The sequence below is a fragment of the Eumetopias jubatus genome, unplaced genomic scaffold (assembly GCF_037043125.1).
Source record: "Eumetopias jubatus isolate StellerSeaLion01/CBP00866 unplaced genomic scaffold, mEumJub1_p1.0 scaffold_7, whole genome shotgun sequence".
Lineage (NCBI taxonomy): Eukaryota > Metazoa > Chordata > Mammalia > Carnivora > Otariidae > Eumetopias > Eumetopias jubatus.
In genome coordinates, this window is record NW_028274813.1 from 92,577,116 (window position 1) to 92,598,427 (window position 21,312).

General features: G+C 37.9%; 1 protein-coding gene across 3 annotated transcripts in view; it reads right to left on the bottom strand.

The window, feature by feature from the left end:
* Nucleotides 1-21,312, bottom strand: part of DMXL2 (Dmx like 2) — a 150,860-nt gene that overhangs the window by 55,024 nt on the left and 74,524 nt on the right. For all 3 annotated transcript variants that reach the window (XM_028100071.2, XM_028100070.2, XM_088024791.1), the window contains exons 14-17: nucleotides 10,388-10,477; nucleotides 7,688-7,805; nucleotides 2,641-2,760; nucleotides 95-322 (exon numbers count right to left, since the gene is read on the bottom strand). In XM_028100071.2, the coding sequence (XP_027955872.2) occupies nucleotides 95-322; nucleotides 2,641-2,760; nucleotides 7,688-7,805; nucleotides 10,388-10,477 (556 nt within the window). The remainder of the gene's footprint in view (nucleotides 1-94; nucleotides 323-2,640; nucleotides 2,761-7,687; nucleotides 7,806-10,387; nucleotides 10,478-21,312) is intronic.

A 21,312-nucleotide genomic window follows, 5' to 3' on the forward strand; every position in this document is an offset into this window, starting at 1 on the left:
TTGTCCACATAACACATATTTCAGAAAGGTTCATCCATTTTACCCACTGAAGGCCACTCTGAGCTACAACTGCCCAGTCTTCAAGTTACCTTACCTGCGGAAGGCGTTGCTCTTATTACTTCAACTCCTTCTGGGAGATCAAGAGGTTGGCTATAGACCAGTCTAGAACTCAGAATAAGTTTACTAGCAGTTTGAAGATTGGCAATTGATGCAGAGTGTGGCATGGGGCTCACACTAGGAGAAGTTTCTGGAGAGGAGTCTACATTCTTCTGTCCAGGGACTGAAAGTAGACTCTCTGATGAAATGCCTTCTGAAGCTTTAGCTTTGAAGATAAATTATGAAATATATTACTATCATCACTATATACATAAGCTAGAATAATACTTTGTTATCATTTAAGAAACAAAGACTTTAAAAGTACTTCGGAGACAAGGACAATTTTCAGACTTTCGCTCGGCTACTTTGACAGACTTTTTTTTTTTATTTTATTCTTAGCATCACCAACTCCATCACAGAGACTTAATCACAACGTGTAAAAACTAGAAAAAAAAACCTCAAGTTATTTCGTCCAATGTTCTCAAATTTTAAAAAGGATCAAAAGCTTGGGGTGCCTCGGTGGCTCAGTTGGTCAAGTGTCTGACTCTTGGTTTCGGCTCAAGTCATGATCTCATGGGTCATGGGATCCAACCAGTGGTCAGGCTCCCTGCTCAGTGGGGAGTCTGCTTGGGGATTCTCTCCCTTTGCCCCTCCCCACCAACTTGTGCACTCATACACAGGCTCTCTCTCTCTCTCTAAAATAAATAAATAAATCTTTAAAAAGTATCAAAAGCTTGAGGGGAAACTTGTTACCAGGCAGATTCCTGGACCTCACCACAGAAAGACTGATTCAGTTGTTTTGGGATAAACACCAGAAATCTGCATTAATAAACGGCCCAAGTATTTCTGAAACAGAGCATCGTGAATCAAACTTTGAGAAATAGCAAGGTATTGCCTCACATAGTAAATGAAAGAATTTAAGTTCAGAGAGCTTCATGACTTTCCTACAGTCATATAACTAGCTCTACTCTTGCATTTTTGTGAAACAACATGTAACACCAAGAATGAAATTCAAAGGCTTTGAAAGAACTTTTGGATTCCTGCTGCCTCAAGAAGAGTAGGCTCAAACGGGTACAGGTAAAGGTTCTATCAAATCATTTGGCTTTTCTAACCCAAGTTCATGGCTCAGTTAGAACCATTTATAAGGTTATGTGATACTGTGAATTACAAGGGGAACAACAAATATTAGTTGACTGTATTAAATGTTTAATGTGTATAAAATCAGAATTATATAACCACCAGAAAAAATAAAATCTTTTAAAAGATTTTGAGTTAACCAGTTTAAAGCAGATTCAGTTTCATACGGCTGTCTGTGCAGTTCATTTTAATAATTATCTCTCAGAAAGTAAAAGTTTGTTCTAAAAAGAAGGATCCATGATCAACATCTTTGCTTCATACTACAGATTTTCTAATTTGCTAAGAAATCAGTATGAATGTGTACAGCAAAAGCAGGGCTAATATAACTTATCACTGTTGGGATTTCTTAATATTCTACAAAAACAGATGACTTATGTATGAGCTTCAGATGCTCAATCGTATTTTTATAAATAGCAAATCTGCTTCTCTTAGTGATTCTTTTTTTTTTTTTTTTTAAGATTTTATTAATTTGACAGAGAGGGACACAGCGAGAGAGGGAATACAAGCAGGGGGAATGGGAGAGGGAGAAGCAGGCTTCTCTCTGAGCAAGGAGCCTGATGCGGGGCTTGATCCCAGGACTCTGGGATCATGACCTGAGCCGAAGGCAGGCGCTTAATGACTGAGCCACCCAGGTGCCCCAGTGATTTTTTTTTTTTTAATTCAATTAGCCAACATATAGTACATCATTAGTTTTTGGTGTAGTGTTCAATGATTCATTAGTTGTGTATAACACCCAGTGCTCATCACATCACGTGCCCTAATGCCCATCACCAAATTACCCCATCCCCCCACCCACCTCCCTTTCCACAAACCTGTTTGTTCCCCAGAATCAAGAGTCTCTCATGGTTTGTCTTCCTCTCTGATTTCTTCCCATTCAGTTTTCCCTCCCTTCCCCTATGATCCTCTGCGTTATCTCTTATATTCCACATGAGTGAAACCATATGACAATTGTCTCTCTCTGACTGACTTATTTCACTTAGCATAATACCGTCTAGTTCCATCCATGTCGATGTAGTGATTCTAAAGCTAAGTACATTATGTCAGATGAAAGTGTGTATTAATCCACAGAAAAGTACAATATTAATTTTACAGGCAAAACAAATTTATAGAGACATAGTGTCTAGAACAGAGTCATAATAAGCATTAAATAAATATTAACTGAAAAAATAAATTGATCAAACTTTTAAAAAATATGTCTAATGTGCCCACAGACTGGTTTGGTTTTAGATTAGTCAGCTTCATCAATTATTTATGATCTTATAATTAAAAGCTTGGCATATCCATTCTTCAATCCAGCAACTCAATTTATAGTTCACTGGATCTTCATTTTAAAGAATTAACCAACCTAAAACATACTCAGTAAACTGAATTTATTTCACATCATCTCTGCATAAAATAATTACTTACCTAAGCATGCTTGTACAGACTTAAGATGAAGGTGCCACATATGGAGAATAGAGTTATTATTGCCGTCCTTTTCAATTACTACTAGAAAGAACTTTTCTGAAAATGGTGGTGGACGATATCCTATTGTTCAAAAGAAAAGTATATTTAAGTTATAGTTCTACTGGGTTAAAAGAAAGACATTTTAAAAAACTTCTCTTGATATGTATACAAGTTGGGAGAAAGAGGGCAAAATAGATATTTAGGAATTTTATGTAATTTTTGTGCCAAAAGTTAGGTAGCTATCAAAGACTAATGGGACTATGTCCAAAGTACACAAAAGCCAACATGAAGTTATACCTATTGGTCAAAGATGGGACAATCTGAGTGTCAAAGAATAAAAATGAATACAATTTATTAAAACATATTGACTATATAAAAAACCATGAGCTCATAAAAATATGAAAACAGAAAGAGAGGGCATGTAAGAGAAAAAGGAAAGGAAGGACAAGAAGAAACAGAAGGAAGAGAAGGAAGAGAAACAAAGAGGAAGAGGAAGGGAGAGACAGAGCAAAAGAGGAAGTGTGCAAGAGCACACTCAGCTTCACCAGATGCTCCTCACAGGAACAGGGACACTAACTCCTCACTTGGAAAACCAAACTAACATTTATCCTCCTTCTTATATGAAAATAGCGCTTTTTTTTTTAATTTAAAAGTCATGGGGGAAGGGGAGTAGTGGTGGTATAGAAGAAACTTGTTAGAAACTTTATGCATTTCTTTTATCAAAAGACATTGTGGATATAATTTTCCCTGCTGACAATTATATTTTTCTTTTTTTTTTTTTAAAGATTTTATTTATTTATTTAATTGACAGAGAGAGAGAGAGACAGCGAGGGAGGGAACACAAGCAGGGGGAGCAGCAGAGGGAGAGGGAGAAGCAGGCTTCCCGCCGAGCAGGGAGCCCAATGCGGGGCTCGATCCCAGGACCCTGGGATCACGACCTGAGCCGAAGGCAGACGCTTAACCGACTGAGCCACCCAGGCGCCCCACAATTGTATTTTTCACATATGAAAATAAAATCTACACAAAACAAAAACTTTGTATTTTTTATTTTCCTTTTATTTTAATTCTAGTAGAGTTAATGTAAGTGTTCTACTAGTTCCAGGTGTACAATATAGTGATTCAACAATTCCATACATTACTCAGTGCTCATCCTGACAAGTGTGCTCCTAATCCCCTTCATCTATGTCACCCCTCCCCCCGCCCACCTCCCCTCTGGTAACCATCTATTTTCTATAGTTAGGAGTTAGTTTTTTGGTTTCCCTCTTTTTTTTTTCCTTTGTTCAATTGTTTTTTTCTTAAATTCCACATATAAATGAAATCGCATGGTATTTGTCTTTCTCTCACTGGCTTATTTCACTTCTCATTATACTCTCTAGCTCCATCCATGTTGCTACAAATGACAAGATTTCATTCTTTTTTATGGCTGCATAATATTCCATTGTGTATATATACCACATCACCTTTATCCATTCATCTGTCGATGGACACTTGGGCTGCTTCCATATCTTGGCTATTGTAAATAATGCTGCAATAAGCACAGGGGTGCATATATCTTTTCAAATTAGTGTTTGTATAGTCTTTAGGTAAAAATACCAAGTAGTACAATTACTACATCATAGGGTTGTTCTGTTTTTAAATTTTTGAGGAAACTTCATACTGTTTTCCACAGTGGCTGTGCCAGTTTACATTCCCATCAACAATGCATGGGGATTTCTTTTTCTCCACATCCTCGCCAACACTTGTTATTTCTCATGTTTTTTATTTTAGCTATTTTGAGATATGTGAGGTGATATCTCATTATGGTTTCAATTTTAATTTCCCTGATGAGTGATACTGAGCAAAAACTTTCTTTAAAAATGAAAACCCATAATGACAACTCCTTGGCAATGAGCACGGCTAGAGCTCTAATTGTGGTCTTCAAATACCACACCCCATTAAAAAGAACAGTCTGGAGTGATGACTCCATTCTTGCAAAGGGTATCTACAACATGAGCCTAGGATAACTTATGGTACCCGAAAGAAAGTAAAATAGTAAGAATAATAAGGCTGTGTCAAAAGGACTCAGGACCAACTTGAAAGGGTCCTCACTAGCCTAATATAGGACCATGTGAGCATTAAAAAGAATAATGACTGAAAACTGACTGAAATATGCTAAGTATATAAAAATCATGAGTGATGAGTACCTCTTTGTATCTATATTATTTTTCTATAAAGAGTTTCTAAAAAATGGATTCATAATGATACTCAAAAGAAAAAGAAAGCTAAACAACAACAATAACATATTCATCAGTAATCCCTGGTGATAACTTGGGCACAAACTCCCTCCTCTGAAATTGCTAATTAAAGGGAAGGAACTAAATACTTACCCTGCCTTTCCTAAAAATAACTCTATTTCAAAGTAACCAAATAGCTCTAGTTGATAAGGGAAAGCTTTTCTTTACAAATACTTTCCAGCTAATAAATAAATGAGAACTGATAAAGTTAGGAAATTGTAATTTTGCAATCTTTGATGTAATAATGGGTTCAAAAACAACATTATTTGAAGAAACCATGGTATAGTAGATTGCAGCAAACATTACATTGGAACCACCACCTGAATCTTCTGCATCTTAGCATCACTAAAAATGAGACATCCTAAGTGATGTTCTTTCTTATGTCCTTCTAGGAAGGACACAGCATCACCTAGGAAGTTGAACCTGGATCTAATAAAATCTACATAGGTAATCTCCTGATAGGAGAAAGTTTGAATAACACCCTAAGTAACTAGTTAGGGAAATTCTTACAAAATAATTTTCTCTAAAACAAGTAAGTGGCATGATGAGAGAATAAAAAGTGGGAGTCACTTTAGATTAAAAGACCCTTAAACAATGAAATACAATGTATAGATTTCATTTGGATATGGATCCAAACAAATGAAAACCAAATAACTTTTGACATTTTTGAGACAACTGAATAAAGTAAATATGGACTAGTTGTTACATAATTCTGAGGAATTTTGTTATTTATCAATGTGATAATGGCACTCATTTAAGAAAGTCATTTTTAGAAATGTATGTGGAAGTACACAGGAGTTAAACGTGATGGCTGGGTTTGTTTTAAAATATTTCAGGAAGGGGCGCCTGGGTGGCTCAGTTGGTTAAGCGGCTGACTCTTGATTTTGGCTCAGGTCATGGTCTTGGGGTCATGGGACTGAGCCCCACATCAGGTTCTGCACTCAGCAGGGAGTGTGCTTCAGGGTTTTCTCTCTTCCTCTGCCCCTCCCCACTCTTGCTCACTCTCTAAAATAATTTTTTTTCAAAAAAACTTTTTAGGATAAAAGGAAAATAGGATAGATAAAGCAAGTGAAACAAAACCTTAAAATCTTTAAACTATGCACTCTACTTTTGTCCACAACTGGCATTTTTCTTAATTAAAAGAGAAATTAGAGGAGTGCCTAGTAGACCTTGGGACTCTTGACCTCAAGGTCATGAGTTCAGGCCCCATGTTGGGCATGGAGCCTACTTAAAATAAATTAAAAGAGAAATTAATTTTTAATTAAAACTTAGAAAGTACAAAATAAGGCAGGGGCAGGGAAGAAAGAACGTATGCCTATCAAGTCCTTTAAGAAAATAGCTATAAAATCAAGACAAATATCAAAGAAACTGCACAAAATCTAAAGGAAAACCAAGAAAGACATTAGGAAATCTTTTGGCCTAATTTTGCAATGACATAAAGAAATATCAAAAAAGGGAAATAAAAAAATATTCTTAAATATAAGTCTTTCAATTAAAAATATAATAAAATACTGAATTTCCATAAGCATTGTTTCTAGTAGGTTGGTATGAATTTCTTCTTAGAGGTAGAATGATAAACAGTACCTAGGTTTGTGGGAAAGCATATAAAAAAGTTCAACCCAGATAAAGGTGAAATATTATGGAAAAGCACATTTTAAATCTATAAAGCAGTCCTGTTATACCCTACTGATAGTAAAATAAAACCATGTGACAACTGTATAACTTATTAAGAAGAAAAGTATTAATGTAAGAAGATGCATGAAAGGAAAAAATTACTAGTGAGTGGTGAAGACATGTCAGAGAATTCCTTCTTATTTTTCACTAAAGAAAAGGCAATCACCTATATAAATTTGGTACAAATACTGTTCATAAGTGTCTATATATAATTCTGTGATACAAGCTACATCAAAAAAATTAATTATGTCCATTTAGATACTTATGATCTATAACCAAATTAGATAAAGTATCTGGAAACCTTTTGTAAACTAAAAAAATGTTCATCATATAAAATGAATTCTTAAAGTAGAACATGTCTTTCCTTCTTTCAAATAGAAAATATTCTATTTGTTCTATGTTCACATATGTTCTACATTCAAATAGAATATGACTGTTTTATAATTACAAAGTTAGAACTTTTAAAGGGAACATTTTAAGCTAAATAATAAAGTTTAAACATCATATGGGGTCTATTCTTGAAGGCTCTTATGGAGAACTACTTTCTTTCACATACAAAAAACAAATACTACATATCAGAGGGGAATACCGTTAGATGGTACCTTTAATTCACAGTGTACCTGAGGTTCCTGATATACCATACAAAACAATGTCTTATATATTCATCAATGGTCTTCAGCAATGTACTGGGGACTTTTAAAAACTTACACTAAAGTTAACTGGTTTGCTTGAGATACCACAGGGAACTTACTACCAATCGAAGTAATTTAATTGCAGAATTGAACAATTAAAATTACTTTTTAAAACAATTAAACTAGGATTCATAAGTAACATTTTCTTGGCAAAAGTCTATGCCACTGGTGAAACTGTCTTTCAAAAAATGTAATTTTCACCCACATGCCTTCTTCACATACAAACAAGCAATTTTTACAGAACTGGTGTTATTTGCTAAAAATTATGAGAGTGACGACTTTTGATATAAAGATCCATACTCAATAAAAATTTGGAGAATTTTTTTTTAAGATTAAGGTGTCAAACTCAAGACTACTTCTTAAAAGTACCTTGTGATGGCTGAAAAAATATTTCTGTTTCCTTTTTCTCCATATCTTCCTTATGTGGTTTGTATCCTATAATGAAGTCTTCTTGAAACACATGAAGCAACTGTGTATTTGAGCCACACTAAAAATATGAAAAAAAAAAAGTTTTATCTTTGAAATTCCCTATCTTCCACCCACCAACTCCCCAAGAACACTAATGTAGAAGAAATAAATCTAAATTTCTATTCATCAACTGACAAATTAGAAAGGAAAAAGCAACAGAAAATAAAATCATTAGAATCACCTGGGCAGAGAAAATTGCTTTCAAAGATGCTATCGCCAATAGCAGAATTGAAGAGCTCTAACAAAAACAAATCAACAGATCTGCTTCTCAAAACACACACACACACACACACACACACACACACACACACACACACACACACACACGTGATCTACACAACTCTGAGCTCAAAAATATTAGGTCACATGACTTACTGGAGAAGGCTATGCTGACTATGTAATAAGGCAACTAGTACAGGATTCCCTTAGTTTTTTTGTTTTTTTTTTTTTTCAAAGATTTTATTTATTTATTTGAGAGAGAGAATGAGATAGAGAGAGAGAGCATGAGACAGGGGAGGGTCAGAGGGAGAAGCAGACTCCCTGCTGAGCGGGGAGCCCGATGTGGGACTCGATCCCGGGACTCCAGGATCATGACCTGAGCCGAAGGCAGTCGCTTAACCGACTGAGCCACCCAGGCGCCCGAAGATTCCCTTAGTTTTTCTAATTCCACTTGGGAACCAAAAATAGGAAAACCAGAAACATCCTCAACGTATTCCCAGTCTGTCTAGTGGGAATTATGTGGGGCCCTATGACAGCCAGTATCCAGTGACACATCCCTGGATTAATGTATTTACACGTAAGTAGCTAGGCTTTCTAAAAGGATGGATGAGGCATCACGGTCAGCTATGCTACATGAGCACGTTTTTGAACAACACAGAGAAAAAGAGTAAAAATATGGCCACAAATGGCCACTTATTAAAATCACAAAAGGGGGGGCGCCTGGGTGGCTCAATCGTTAAGCGTCTGCCTTCGGCTCAGGTCATGGGATTGAGCCCCGCATCGGGCTCCCTGCTCGGCGGGAAGCCTGCTTCTCCCTCTCCCGCTCCCCCTGCTTGTGTTCCCTCTCTCGCTGTGTCTCTCTCTGTCAAATAAATAAAATCTTAAAAAAAAAAATCACAAGAGGGAGCTGAAATTCAAGGAAATCCAAACTAAATCCAAACAAAATCTTATGATGGAAGTGTGTCAAGATAATTAGATGGCTGCCCCACAGATCTCAAGGAAGGGAACCATGGATGGGTGGGCTAAATCTTACGGAATAAAGGAGACTAACCTCCTGACAAACTACACAGAAATGAAAGGACTATAGTATTAGGTTGACCCACAAAATTTTTATGAAAGTTATATGGTATGTCTCTCCAGATAGAAACCAAAAATCTCTTCACATATAGAGAAAAAGGTCGCCTCCCCAGGGGAAAAAAATAAATGAAAAGGGAAGGGTGAGGTCTTCATGGATATAGAAATCATACAGCACACTGGGCACAAACCTAGAATGACTTTTAGCTATTTATCAGTGCTTGCAGTTTACCAGCCCTTGTGTTAAAGACAGTCACAACTAGAGGGGGAAACAAATCTTGAACAGGTATGAAGTAAAAAGCATAATGCCAAGTAAGAGTGACCCCTGTTAACATCCCATGGTGAAGAGAAGGAGCTAAAGTGGGAGATGAATTTAACACCCATCCCATTAAAAATGAAGACCTTTATGGGAATGAAGACAATCCACTCTTCTGCCATATCCCTATGGAGGAGAATAAGGAAATCCCAAATCTGTGAAATCACAGATTCCTTGGAGGCATTAATTTGAGTTTGGCAGCCACATTCCTGTTGCCAAGAGCTGACATGGTAACTTTGCTACATTGGTGGAAATTATTACATTTTCCCCAACAGAATGTACCAGGCACAATGGGAAAAAAAATACAACTATATTTGTTTTTAAATACGGTTAGCTCTTTCTTCATTTCCTTGTTTGAAAATATTGGTAACTTCCTCACCAAAAGAATCTTTTTTTCCTATCTGGAATGAATACATTAGTTCTATCCCTTAGTCCATCAATATGATCCTGAAGAAACAAATATCTTGAGGACTAGAAAGGGATTTACAAACTCACTGTAGGGAGAAGAGTTCTCCCTCTTCCCTGGGTAGTTGCCAGGGAAGAACATGACTATACAAAAGACCTATGATTAGAAAGTAAATGTATACTTTGATCCTACTTTCATCTGCATTTAATGGATATCGTAAAAATATCTAATATTCAGACTAACAAGGCAAACACTCTAAAGCTGAACTATCAACTGAGTTAAAATGAGGAATAACATAAAAAGAGAAACCAGAAACCAAGCCCCTATGCAGCTGTACTGTATTTTCCTTCATGGTTTCCCTGACTGAATCGAATGACCTTTGAACAGGAAATAAGGCTACAGATATGGAGAATAATCAGCTGGAGAATAACCCCTAAATCATTAGATTTTCACTGTGGAAATCAAGAGAAGCTGGCTGTATTTAGTATTCTCAAACAAGAGAGTTATTCTGGCCATGAAATATATGCACATAAAGCACTGTGGAATAAAGTATATTAATACCCCCAATTCACAAGCATGTTTTTACTTGGTTGGTTATTGCATCGAGTTCAATAATGCAGCCAGGTCGAGCAGTAGACTGTTGGCTCACAATATTAAACACTTCTCCAATAAGTTTCTGCAAATAAAAAACAGAAAATGTGAATCATCAACAATGTATGAATCTACTGTCAGTAGCATCTCAGACATTCAAGGACCCTCTAAATATTCAATGATTAGCAATGGCGATACACTCATTCCAAGAATTATTTCAAATATCTGTACTCACTCTTATTCTCATTTTTAAAATTAACTAACCAGGTAGAAAACTCTATAGTGTCTAGCTTAACAGTGTAGAACCTCAAGGCATCTGGTTCTTTCAACATGTCTTCATTTTGCAATCTTACAGCTCCACGACAGACCTGGCTGAGGATGTGGCCCCATGCCCACACGTACGGTTTGCAGATCTGCAATGCCACGTAGAAGTACGACCCTGCCAGTGAGAAGGTACGGGCAATCGTTGAAAGGAAGTGAGACTCAGTAACCTGAGATGAGGATGTTTAAACTAACATGGGAAGTTTAACTTTGGACACCCAAACTCCCAACCCTTTCTGCTGAAAAAAGCAGTCCCTTCTCCCTCCTTCCAATCGGGCTTCCCTTGCATAAAAACCTTTCAGTAGCTTCACTTGAAGCAGTTACTTCACAAGGAAATGCCCATTCTCCTCAGCATCACCACCATTACTTCTTACCACCTCCAGGCTGCTAAGAGGGCTTAGATCCCAGCTCAGCCTAGGGATATAAATACAAGATTGCCCCTGGAAAAACAGCACATACACTGGGGTTGTAGCATCATTCCAATGTGTATCAGCAACATTCCAAAGACATGGGCTAGGAACAGATTCAAGGGTTATTAGACCAAGGAGGACAAAATATGTGGCTGGGTATGGCTGAATTTATTGTTATGAGTACATTCACCCAAGATTCAGGATTTAAAGTGTTAGCTCAGACACCTGGAAGTAGTGTCTCCTGGGTTTGTTAACTGAAATCTGGATGCAACTTTGTCCTAGAGAGGGTGAGGTTAAAACACTGGACCATGAATCCTTCCTACTCAAGTGTGGTCAATGAACCAGCAACAATAGCAGCATCAGGAAGCTTTTTATAAATGCAACTTTCAGGCCCTGAAGCTAATACATCTGCATTTTAACACAATCTCTACATGATTCGTGTACATACTAAAGTTTAATAAGTACTGATGTAGATCAATGGTTCTCAGCTTGGTGGCACACTGAATCACCTGAGGAGCTTTAACAATCATTGCTACTTAGGTCCCACTTGCAGAGACTGATTTCTTGGTCTAGAGTACAATCTGATCACAGGCATTTTATAAACTCTTCAGGTGCTTCTGACATGCAACCAAGGTTGCAATCCCCTTGCAGGGATACCCATTCCAGGTAAGGAATTGCCTTCCCTGCCCACAACTCTGCTGCTAGCCCTGTGACTAAGGCCTTACCAAATGCCCTTATTGAACACTACAGGATCCTACTCAACTTTACCTCCAACAAAAGAACCCATTTTACAGCAGAAGATAAGGCCAGAATTAGGGTAAAGTGAATAAAGCACTCACCTTGGGTGCAAATTTAAGGGGGGGGGGCAAAAACTCAATAATCAAGATAAATAATATCTTAATGCAGTATTTTTTTTAAAAGATTTATTTATTGGGGCACCTGGGTGGCTCAGTCAGTTAAGTGTCTACCTTCAGCTCAGGTCATGATCCCATGATCGAACCCCACATCAGGGTCCCTGCTCAGTGGGGAGTCTGCTTCTCCCTCTCCCTCTGCCCCTCCCCACTGCACGCATGTGCTCTCTCTCAAATAAAAAAAAATGTATTTATTAGAGAGAGCACATGCGTGCACAAGCGGCGGAGGGAGGGACAGAGGGAGAGGGGGAGAGAGAACCTCAAGCAGACTCCTGGCTGAGCACAGAGCCCCAGGCAGGGCTTGACCTCATGACCCATGAGATCCTGACCTGAGTTGAAATTATGAGTCAGACATTTAACCGACTGAACCATCCAGGTTCCCCAATGCAGTATTTCTTAAAATCAGAATTAATGCAAAAAATTTCATGATGAACAAAATATCAAAATTTTAAATGCAGGATTCAATAGTGTCATGGGGTACCTGGCTGCTCAGTCAGAAGAGCCTGTGACTCTTGATCTTGGGGTTGTGAGTACAAGCCCCACACTGGGTGTAGAAATTATTTAATTAAACTTAAAAACTAAAAAGAAAAATGTTTTTTTTTTATTTTTTTATTGTTATGTTAATCACCATATATTACATCATTAGTTTTTGGTGCAGTGTTCCATGATTCATTGTTTGTTCATAACACCCAGTGCTCCATGCAGAACGTGCCCTCCTCAATACCCATCACCAGGCTAACCCATTCCCCTACCCCCCTCCCCTCTAGAACCCTCAGTTTGTTTTTCAGAGTCCATCATCTCTCATGGTTCGTCTCCCCCTCTGACATACTCCCCTTTTCTTCCTCTCCTGTTATCTTCTTTTTCTTTTTTCTTAAAATATGTTGCGTTATTTGTTTCAGAAGTACAGAACTGTGATTCAACAGTCTTGCACAATTCACAGCGCTCACCGTAGCACATACCCTCCCCAATGTCTATCACCCAGCCACCCCATCCCTCCCACCCCCCACCACTACAGCAATCCTCAGTTTGTTTCCTGAGATTAAGAATTTCTCATATCAGTGAGGTCATGTGATACATGTCTTTCTTTGATTGACTTATTTCACTCAGCATAACACCCTCCAGTTCCATCCACGTCGTTGCAAATGGCAAGATCTCATTCCTTTTGATAGCTGCATAATATTCCATTGTGTATATATACCACATCTTCTTTATCCATTCATCTGTCGATGGGCATCTCGGCTCTTTCCACAGTTTGGCTATGGTGGACATTGCTGCTATAAACATTAGGGTACATGTACCCCTTCGGGTCCCTACATTTGTATCTTTGGGGTAAATACCCAGTAGTGCAATTGCTGGATCGAACGGTAGCTCTAATTTCAACTGTTTGAGGAACCTCCATACTGTTTTCCAGAGGGGTTGCACCAGCTTGCATTCCCACCAACAGTGTAGGAGGGTTCCCCTTTCTCCACATCCCCGCCAACATCTGTCGTTCCCTGACTTGTTAATTTTAGCCATTCTGACGGGTGTGAGGTGGTATCTCATTGAGGTTTTGATTTGGATTTCCCTGATGCCGAGCGATGTTGAGCACTTTTTCATGTGCCTGTTGGCCATTTGGATGTCTTCTTTGGAGAAATGTCTGTTCATGTCTTCTGCCCATTTCTTGATTGGATTATTTGTTCTTTGGGTGTTGAGTTTGATAAGTTCTTTATAGATTTTGGATACTAGCCCTTTATCTGATATGTCATTTGCAAATATTTTCTCCCATTCTGTCGGTTGTCTTTTGGTTTTGTGGACTGTTTCTTTTGCTGTGCATAAGCTTTTTCTCTTGATGAAATCCCAATAGTTCATTTTTGCCCTGGCTTCCCGTGCCTTTGGCGATGTTTCTAGGAAGAAGTTGCTGCGGCTAAGGTCGAAAAGGTTGCTACCTGTATTCTCCTTTAGGATTTTGATGGACTCCTGTCTCACGTTTAGGTCTTTCAACCATTTGGAGTCTATTTTTGTGTGTGGTATAAGGAAATGGTCCAGTTTCATTCTTCTGCATGTGGCTGTCCAATTTTCCCAACACCATTTGTTGAAGAGACTGTCTCTTTTCCATTGGACATTCTTTCCTGCTTTGTCAAAGATAAGTTGACCATAGAGTTGAGGGTCCATTTCTGGGCTCTCGATTCTGTTCCATTGATCGATGTGTCTGTTTTTGTGCCAGTACCATACTGTCTTGATGATGACAGCTTTGTAATAGAGCTGGAAGTCCGGAATTGGGATGCCGCCAGCTTTGCTTTTCTTTTTCAAGATTCCTCTGGCTATTCTGGGTCTCTTCTGGTTCCATACAAATTTTAGGATTATTTGTTCCATTTCTTTGAAAAAGTGGATGGTATTTTGATGGGGATTGCATTGAATGTGTAGATTGCTCTAGGTAGCATTGACATCTTCACAATGTTGATTCTCCCAATCCATGAGCATGGAACGTTTTTCCATTTCTTTGTGTCTTCTTCAATTTCTTTCATGAGTACTTTATAGTTTTCTGAGTACAGATCCTTTGCCTCTTTGGTTAGATTTATTCCTAGGTATCTAATGGTTTTGGGTGCAATTGTGAATGGGATCGACTCCTTGATGTGTCTCTCTTCTGTCTTGTTGTTGGTGTATAGGAATGCCACTGATTTCTGTGCATTGATTTTATATCCTGCTACTTTGCTGAATTCCTGTATGAGTTCTAGCAGTTTTGGGGTGGAGTCTTTTGGGTTTTCCACATACAGTATCATATCATCTGCAAAGAGTGAGAGTTTGACTTCCTCTTTGCCGATTTGGATGCCTTTGATTTCTTTTTGTTGTCTCATTGCTGTGGCTAGGACTTCTAATACTATGTTGAATAGCAGTGGTGAGAGTGGACATCCCTGCCGCGTTCCTGACCTTAGGGGAAAAGCTCTCAGCCTTTCCCCATTGAGGATGATATTCGCTGTAGGTTTTTCATAGATGGCTTTTATGATATTGAGGTATGTACCCTCTATCCCTATACTCTGAAGAGTTTTGATCAAGAAAGGATGCTGTACTTTGTCAAATGCTTTTTCTGCATCTATTGAGAGGATCATATGATTCTTGTTCTAAGAAAAATGTTTTGATGAGCCATATTAGAGCCTGAGACAAAAGCAAAACTTCACAGGTATGTTTTTATGTATTTTTTAATGATTAATATTTTTCCAGAACATTAAAGTGCTTGAAAATTATTGAAAAACTGAAAAGAAAGTGTATTAAAACTCACAATATTATTTTATATTTAAAATTATTTAAACCAAAATAAATGATTTTACTTTCCCAGCTTTAATGGAAGCAAACTTATCAATATTTTTAAAATCTATTTTTTGCTTGTTTTCAATATAGACAACTCCCCTGTTTGAGTCTCCTGACTGAGTGAAAATCTTAAGTAATATTTTAATTATTATTTTTAGAGAGGGAGTTGGGGGAAGAGCAGAGGGAGAAGGAGAGAGAAAAATCTTAAGCATGTTCCATGCCCAGTGTGGATGCAGGACTCGATCTCATTACTGAGATCATGACCTGAGCCAAAATCAAGAGTCGGACGCTTAACTGACTGAGCCACCCAGGCGCCCCTTAAATAATTTTTAATTAACTTCAGCTTACTGAAACTTCTTTTGCAGGACAACATTGTGACTGGTATATTGTTTTTTTAAAGTTCTGAAGTTCACTTCCAAATTTGCATAAGACTGCACTAAACAAAATTTGTGAATCAGTTTTAGAAGATCCAAATACAATGTTGATTTTCTATTACAAATTATGGACATCGCATGACACTTAAAACGATTTCAGATGATTGTCAAAATATTTAAGAGCCAGGTCAGTGGCTGCCTTTTCTAAACAAGATTATCCATGTAATTCTTCTCCAGCTAAAAATTCAAAATCTAAAGCACTTCAGTTAATTTTTCATACCTCCATTTTGAATGTGAAATTAGTATGCTTTGTAGTCAGAATAATGGCCCCCCAAAAATGTCCTCATCCTAATTCCCAGGGCCTGTGAATATGTTACTTTACATGACAAACGAGATTTTGTGGCTGTGATTAAGCTAAACATCTGGAGATGGGAAAGTACGTTGGATTAGGTAGAAGGGCCCACTGAAATCACAATGGTCCTTATAAGAGGGAGGAAGTATGGTCAGATTCAGAGAAAGAAAAGCAAAGGCCAGAGAAAGATTTGAAAATGCTCTGCTCCTAGCTTTAAAAAGGAGGAAGGAGCCATGAGCCAGGAGATGCAGGGGCCTCTAGAAGCTGGAAAGGGCAAGAAAATGGATTCTCCCCTAGAGCCTCCAGAGGGAATATGGCCCTGCCAACACTTTGGTTTTATAATATCTGGCCTCCAAAAAGATAATAAATGTATTGTTTTAAAGTCACCAATTTGGTGGTGACAATTTGTTGTATCAGCACTAGGAAACAAATACAGGTGCCCAAAATCTCCTTAATTTTTACTTGATCAGCTCTTTTTCCAGTAAGAATCCCATACCTGGTAATTCATACATTTCCAGTTTCTCTTTCATTTTTAACTCATTTTCAGGTTCAGGAACTATAGTCACACCTCTTGCTAGTAATTTACACTCACCAAACTTACTTTCAAAGTTACTTTCTCTCACTATATCCAACAACTCCCAACTGAAAACTGGATTAGCAAAAAAGTAAGTTTTGATCATATTATTGAAGTGTTTGCTTCCGTTAAAGCCGTGAAAGTAAAATTATAATAAATTCTGTTTGGGGCATAAATAGAATATTTGAACTGAAAATAATGTTGTGGATTTTAATATACTTACTTCCAATTTTCAATACTTTTCAACTACTTCAGTGTTCTGGGAAAAAATTAACCATTAAAAAATTACAGGAACATATGTTCCTAGAGTACAAATTCTTCCTTTTGCCCCAGGCTTTAATGTGGCTCATCATGACACTGCTAGATCTGTCTTTATTTAAAATTTTGGCATTTTGTTCATCAAGGATTTTTCTGCATTAATTTTGATTGTTTAAAATATAGCACTAAAACCGCCTAATCCAATAATTCCACTACTGGGCATTTACTCAAAGAAAACAAGAACACTAAGGTCTGGACCATTCCACCAGTTTAAAAAAAAAAAAGGCAAACACCCAAGGTGCTGACAAAAGTGTAAGGGAACGCAGAATTTGGTGGTGGGAGAAAGAGACTATGATTACTGAATTCAGGCTCTGTGACTATCTGTAGAAGCAGGGGCTATAACAGCTTTCCTTTATGTTGTTTCTTCTTCCCTTGATTTCCCTACTGGGACAAGTACTAATAGTGCAAGGACTTCAATAGTCCAAGTATGACCACGACTAAACCAGCATCATTACACAATGACATGACGCCAAATGGGAATTTGTGTTTCCTCTGTGCTGGAGATAAAAGTTTCTCCATCTAAATAATCTACGCTAGGGGGCTGGCTACTCTTGACCTGCATCTAAACCTTGATGCATTCTCCACCCTTGTCTGCCTTATTCTGTGCCCCAAGATATTGACTTCTGGACCCAAACACCTAGCTTGCAAGCCAGCTTCAGCTTCAGCTGAATTCACTCAGTGGGAGGGACTGGTCGGAGACTGGAGAGGAGAGAGAGAAGTCAGGCATGTGTCACCCTTGCTCCCCACAGTTCTGTCAGTGGCTATGTTCCTGTGTGGCCACCTCTCCCAACAGACAGCTCCTTTTCCATGGCTTTAGCTCTCCCCAGGCTTTGGTACACCTTTACTGCTCTTGTCCCTTCAGGCACAGGGATATATTTTTCTATTGCCACTGCAAAAAATTACCACAAACTTTAAAAAAAAAAACACACAAATGAATTATCTTACAGTTCTGTAGGTCAGAAGTCTGACATGGGTCTCGCTGAACTAACATCAACTTGTCATCAGGGCTCCACTCCTTTCTGGAGACTCGAGGGGAGAGTCCAGTTTCCTTGCCTTTTCCAGCTTGTAGAGGTTATCCATATGCTTTGACTCATGGCCCCCCTTCTCTCAAAGCCAGTAATATCATCTCTCTGACCATTCCTCTTTTGTCACCCCTCTCTTTGACCACAGCCAGGAAAGGTTCTCTGCTTTCAAGTCTTATGTGATTAGACTGGGCCTACCCAAATAATCCAGGATAATTTCCACATTTCAGGGTCCTTAATTTATTCACATCTGCAAAGTCTCTTTTGCCATGTTAGGTAACAAATGTGCAGGTTCTGGGGATTAGGACGTGAACATTTTGGGGGGCCATTATTCTGATAATGGTAATAATGGCTTCACCCTACTGCTAAACTCTGAGTGCCCTATCATCACTTGCAGGTTAACCATGTGCTCACCTCTATAAGGAGTTCTTTCATTAAACTCTTCACAGTTAAACCTTTATAAGTGTGTCATCTGTTTCCCACCTAGGCCCTGACTGACACAGAGAGTAAATCAAGGAAGTACTGACTGTCTCTCCCTGAAAAGTACAACTCTTACCAATGTGCTCTTCCCCACAAAATGCAAAGAAAGATCTTTGTATAGCTTCTCCTAGTTAGTATGGTCTTCCTTCCCAATTTAAATACTATAATCCCACAAAGAACATGAACAAGCAAATCAAAAGAAAATACAAACAGCCAATAAAAATATGAAAAACCATTCCATTTCTGCAGTGATAAAAATGTGTGAATCAAAAAAATAGATACAGTGCAAAATAGTGAAGATTTTGAGAGAAGAAAGAAAAAGGGTGGAGAAAACCTGTACTCACATACTTTGCCTGGTGAAGTACAAATTGGTAAAACAGCTAGCTTCCCATTGCCTTCACAAGATAATAAAACACTTCAGCATGATATTCATCAACTTATTCATTAACTCAACAAATTTTTGTAGAACACTTATCAGATATCCGGCACTGGGAATACAGCACTGCCCTCATTTTATATTCAAATGAAGACAGACAAATAGCACACGAATAAGTAATTAAAACAAACTGTGAAATGGTACTAAGTGCTAAGGGGAAAATGAAGTGGGAATGTGGACAGGAAGTATTGGGCAGGGGTGGTCAGGAAGCCCTCACTTGAGTAAAGACCTAAAGGAAGCAAGAATACAAGCCATGTGTTATCTGAGGGAAGAACATCCCAGGCAGGGAGAATAGTAAGTAAAAGACACTAAGATGAGAGATGGTTGGCCATGCTCCAGGACCAGTAAAGAGACTGGTATGGCTGCAGCCAAAATGAGGGAGGGGAAAAGTAGAAAACACAGTATCAGAGAAGTGAAGGAAGGTAGGACAGGGGGTGAGAGGTAGAGTCTGAACAGTATTACAATTCACTGTAGACAATGGCTTAAGAGTGACATGATCCAAACAAATTATACTTCAGAAATATCATTCTGACTTATATGTTGAGAATAAGAAGTCCAAGACCACCTTCCCCCGCAGAGACACAGATTTAACAGTGATAAAATTCAACATGCTTTCATAAAAAAAAAAAAAACACTCAACAAACTATGAATAGAAAGAAGCTACTTCCATATAATAAAAAATATATGAAAAGCTCAAAGCTAATGTCATACTCAATGGGAAAAGACAGTTTTTCCTCTAAGATAGATAAGGAACAAGACAGGGACGCCCACTCTCACATTATTCAACACAGACTGTAAGTTCTAACAATTAGACAAAAAATAAAAAGCATAAAAATTAGAAAAGACATGAAATTATCTGTTTGCAGATGGCATGATCTTATATGCAGAAAACCTCAAAAATTACACACACACACAAAAAAAACCCGTTAGAACTAATAAATGAATTTAGCAAAGCTCTAGGATACAAAATCACCATTCAAAAATCAGGTGTGTTTCTATACACTAACAATGAGCAGTCCAAAAAGGAAATTAATAATCCCATTTAGTAGAGCATCAAAAAGAATAAAAGACTTAAGAAGAAACTGAACAAAGAAGATGAAAGACATACACTGAAAACTACAAATGTTGCTAAGAAAAATCAAAGAAGATATAAATAAATGGAAAGACATCTCATGCTGTGGATTAGAAGACTTAATATTGTTAAAATGTCCATACTACCAAAGCAATCAACAGATTCAATGTAATTCCTATCAAAATCCCAACAGCATATTTTGCAGAAATTGAAAAAACCATCCTAAAACTTATGTGATAACATGGGGGAAAGCTTCAGGACACTGGTGTGGTCAATGATTTCTTGGATATGTACCAAAAGCACAGGCAACAAAATAAAAATAGACAAATGGACTACATCACGCTTAAAAACTTCTGCCTGTCAAGGAAAACAACCGACGGAGTGAAAGGCAACCTACAGAATGGAGGAAGTAACCGCAAATTATATATGTGATAAAGGGTTAACACCCAGAATACAGAAGGAACTTCTATAACTCAACAACACAAAAAGCAAAAGGACCTGAACAGACATTTCTCCAAAGAAGATACACAAATGGCCAACATACACAAGAAAAGGTGCTCAATATCACTAATCACGAGGGAAATGCAAATCAAAACTACCACGAGGTATCACCTCATACCCATCAGAAGGGCCACTACCAAAGAATAGAAAATAAGTGTTGGAGTGGATGAAGGGAAGTTGGAAACTTGTGCACTGCTCGTGGGAATGTAAAATGGTGTTACCATCATGGAAAACAGTACAGAGGTCGGCAAAAAAATTAACAATAGAATTACTGTATGATCCAGCAATCCCACTTCTGGTATATACCCCCAAAAATTAAAAACAGAACTGTGAAGAGACATTTGCACACCTTATGTTCATCACAGCATTATTCACAATAGTCAAAGGACAGAAGCAACCCAAATGTCCACTGACAGGTGAATGGATAAAGAAACTGTGGTATACACACACAATGGAATATCACGCAGCCTTTAAAAAGATCTGGTCACTTGCTACAACATGGATAAACTCAGAGGACATTACACCAAGCACTAGAACAACTGTATCTTCAGTATTCTGGATGGAAATTTGTTTTTAATTTTAATTAAATCACTGCCTTCAGGGTGCCTAGCTCGCTCAGTTGGGGGAGTGTGTGTCTCTTGATCTCAAGGCTGTGAGTTTGAGCTCCACGTTGGGTGTGGAGATTACTTAAAAATAAAATCTTTAAATCGTTGCCTTCATGAACAGTTTACTCAACATAAATCCCTTCTTGATGACTCAGAGTCACATATATGAACATTAACTGTTACTCATGCCTTTAAAGGTCTAAAGATCTCAAGTGCTGTCTTAATAATAAGTACCAAATGTACCCTGGTATCTGAGAAG